This window comes from Geospiza fortis, unplaced genomic scaffold (genome assembly GCF_000277835.1).
Source record: "Geospiza fortis unplaced genomic scaffold, GeoFor_1.0 scaffold69, whole genome shotgun sequence".
Lineage (NCBI taxonomy): Eukaryota > Metazoa > Chordata > Aves > Passeriformes > Thraupidae > Geospiza > Geospiza fortis.
The window spans coordinates 726,378-727,839 of NW_005054555.1; the positions used below are offsets into that span (position 1 = coordinate 726,378).

Genomic DNA, 1,462 nt, shown 5'->3' on the forward strand with positions numbered 1-1,462 from the left:
CCCCTCCTTTGGTGGGGTAAGAGAACCAAGCTCCAGCAGGGCTGCAGGATTTAGGAATTCACCTTTTGGGGGTTAATCCTGGGGTTGAATTTGTCCCTGTGCTTGGCAAACACTCCAGGGAGACCTGGATTCTGTAGCTCACAGCATCCAGGGCTGCTCCCTGCACTGGAAAGAGCTCTCCTGCTGCCTTCATTAACTCTGGGCAGGGTTAATTGAAGATTTCAGATTTAGAAGATTTCAGATTCTTGCTCCTGGCAGCAATCCCAAAGAGTCTTGAATAGATTAAATGGGATGGGATGGAAATGGTACCTGGGCCCATCCTCCTGTCATGTGCCAACCTCACATCATTGAAATTGAACAGGGTGCTGGGAGAAATCCACAGCAAAATTCCCATCTGGGGAGGTCTCAACCCAAAAATTCAGCAGCATTGGATAAAAACATCAACTCAGTCTAAAACTGGATGAAACTCAGCAGCTCAGTCTAAACCTGAATGCAACCCAGCACCTCAACATAAAACTTTACAGGTGGAACATCACTGTCATATTTTCTGAAAAAGTCTCTTTGCCCAGGATTTTCTCCTGGGAAGCTGAGAAGCCTCAGAGAAAAAAGAAAACAATATTATCTCATTTGCTTCTCCTGTGTTTTGCTGCTTTGGAATGTGGTTGGAGATTGTTTAGCCAACATGTGAATTGTTTTGACTTAATGCCCAATCACGGTCAGGCTGTGTCAGACTCTGAGGAGAGAGTCAGGAGTTTTTCATTAGTATCTTGTTAAGCCTTCTGTAAGGATCCTTTCTCTATTCTTTAATGCAGTTTTAGGATAGCATTCTTTTATATAAAATAATAAATTAGCCTTCTAAGAACATGGAGTCAGACTCATCATTTCCTCCTTCATCCTGGGGACCCAGCAAATACCACCATCCCCATCAACCATGGGAATGCCTTCCCAAAAATCCCCCTGGGAGGGTGGAATTCTGCTGTGGCCAGGGGGAGCTTGTGCTGTTTGTGTGCCAGTAAGGATCCCAAATGGATTTATTTCTTCTCCTCCGTGGAACCCCGGAACAGCAACTGTTCAACTGCCAGGCCCTGCGGAAGCTGAGCATCCCCGACAATGACCTGAGGTTCCCAGTGGATCAAAACATCCTTTGGGGCTCCAAAACCTAAAAATAAGAGTCTGGAATTCTGGAGAGGAGCAAGGGTGCTTGCCAGTACCTCCACAGAGATCTCCTTGGGCGTCAGGGGCCACTTGTGCTCGTACTTGTCCTTGCCCGTGGGGTCGGTGCTGGCGGCGGGGACCGCGGTCTCAGGCCGCACGCCCAGGCTGGGTTTGCTCACCAGGTTCTGCACAGACTTCACCATGTTCTTCAGATCCTCGGGGTAGGGCGTGGGGTAACGCTTGAGGTTTATCTCCACCTGAGCAGCCAGGGAAGGAGGAGGCAGAGTTAGGAGTGGAGGCAGGAATG

At 48.7% G+C, this 1,462-nt stretch overlaps 1 protein-coding gene across 1 annotated transcript in view; it reads right to left on the bottom strand.

Moving 5' to 3' along the window:
- Positions 1-1,462, bottom strand: part of LRRC7 (leucine rich repeat containing 7) — a gene marked incomplete at its 5' end in the record, with an annotated part of 23,056 nt that overhangs the window by 8,932 nt on the left and 12,662 nt on the right. The window contains 1 exon segment of the mRNA XM_031064089.1: positions 1,212-1,412. Within this exon segment, the coding sequence (XP_030919949.1) occupies positions 1,212-1,412 (201 nt within the window).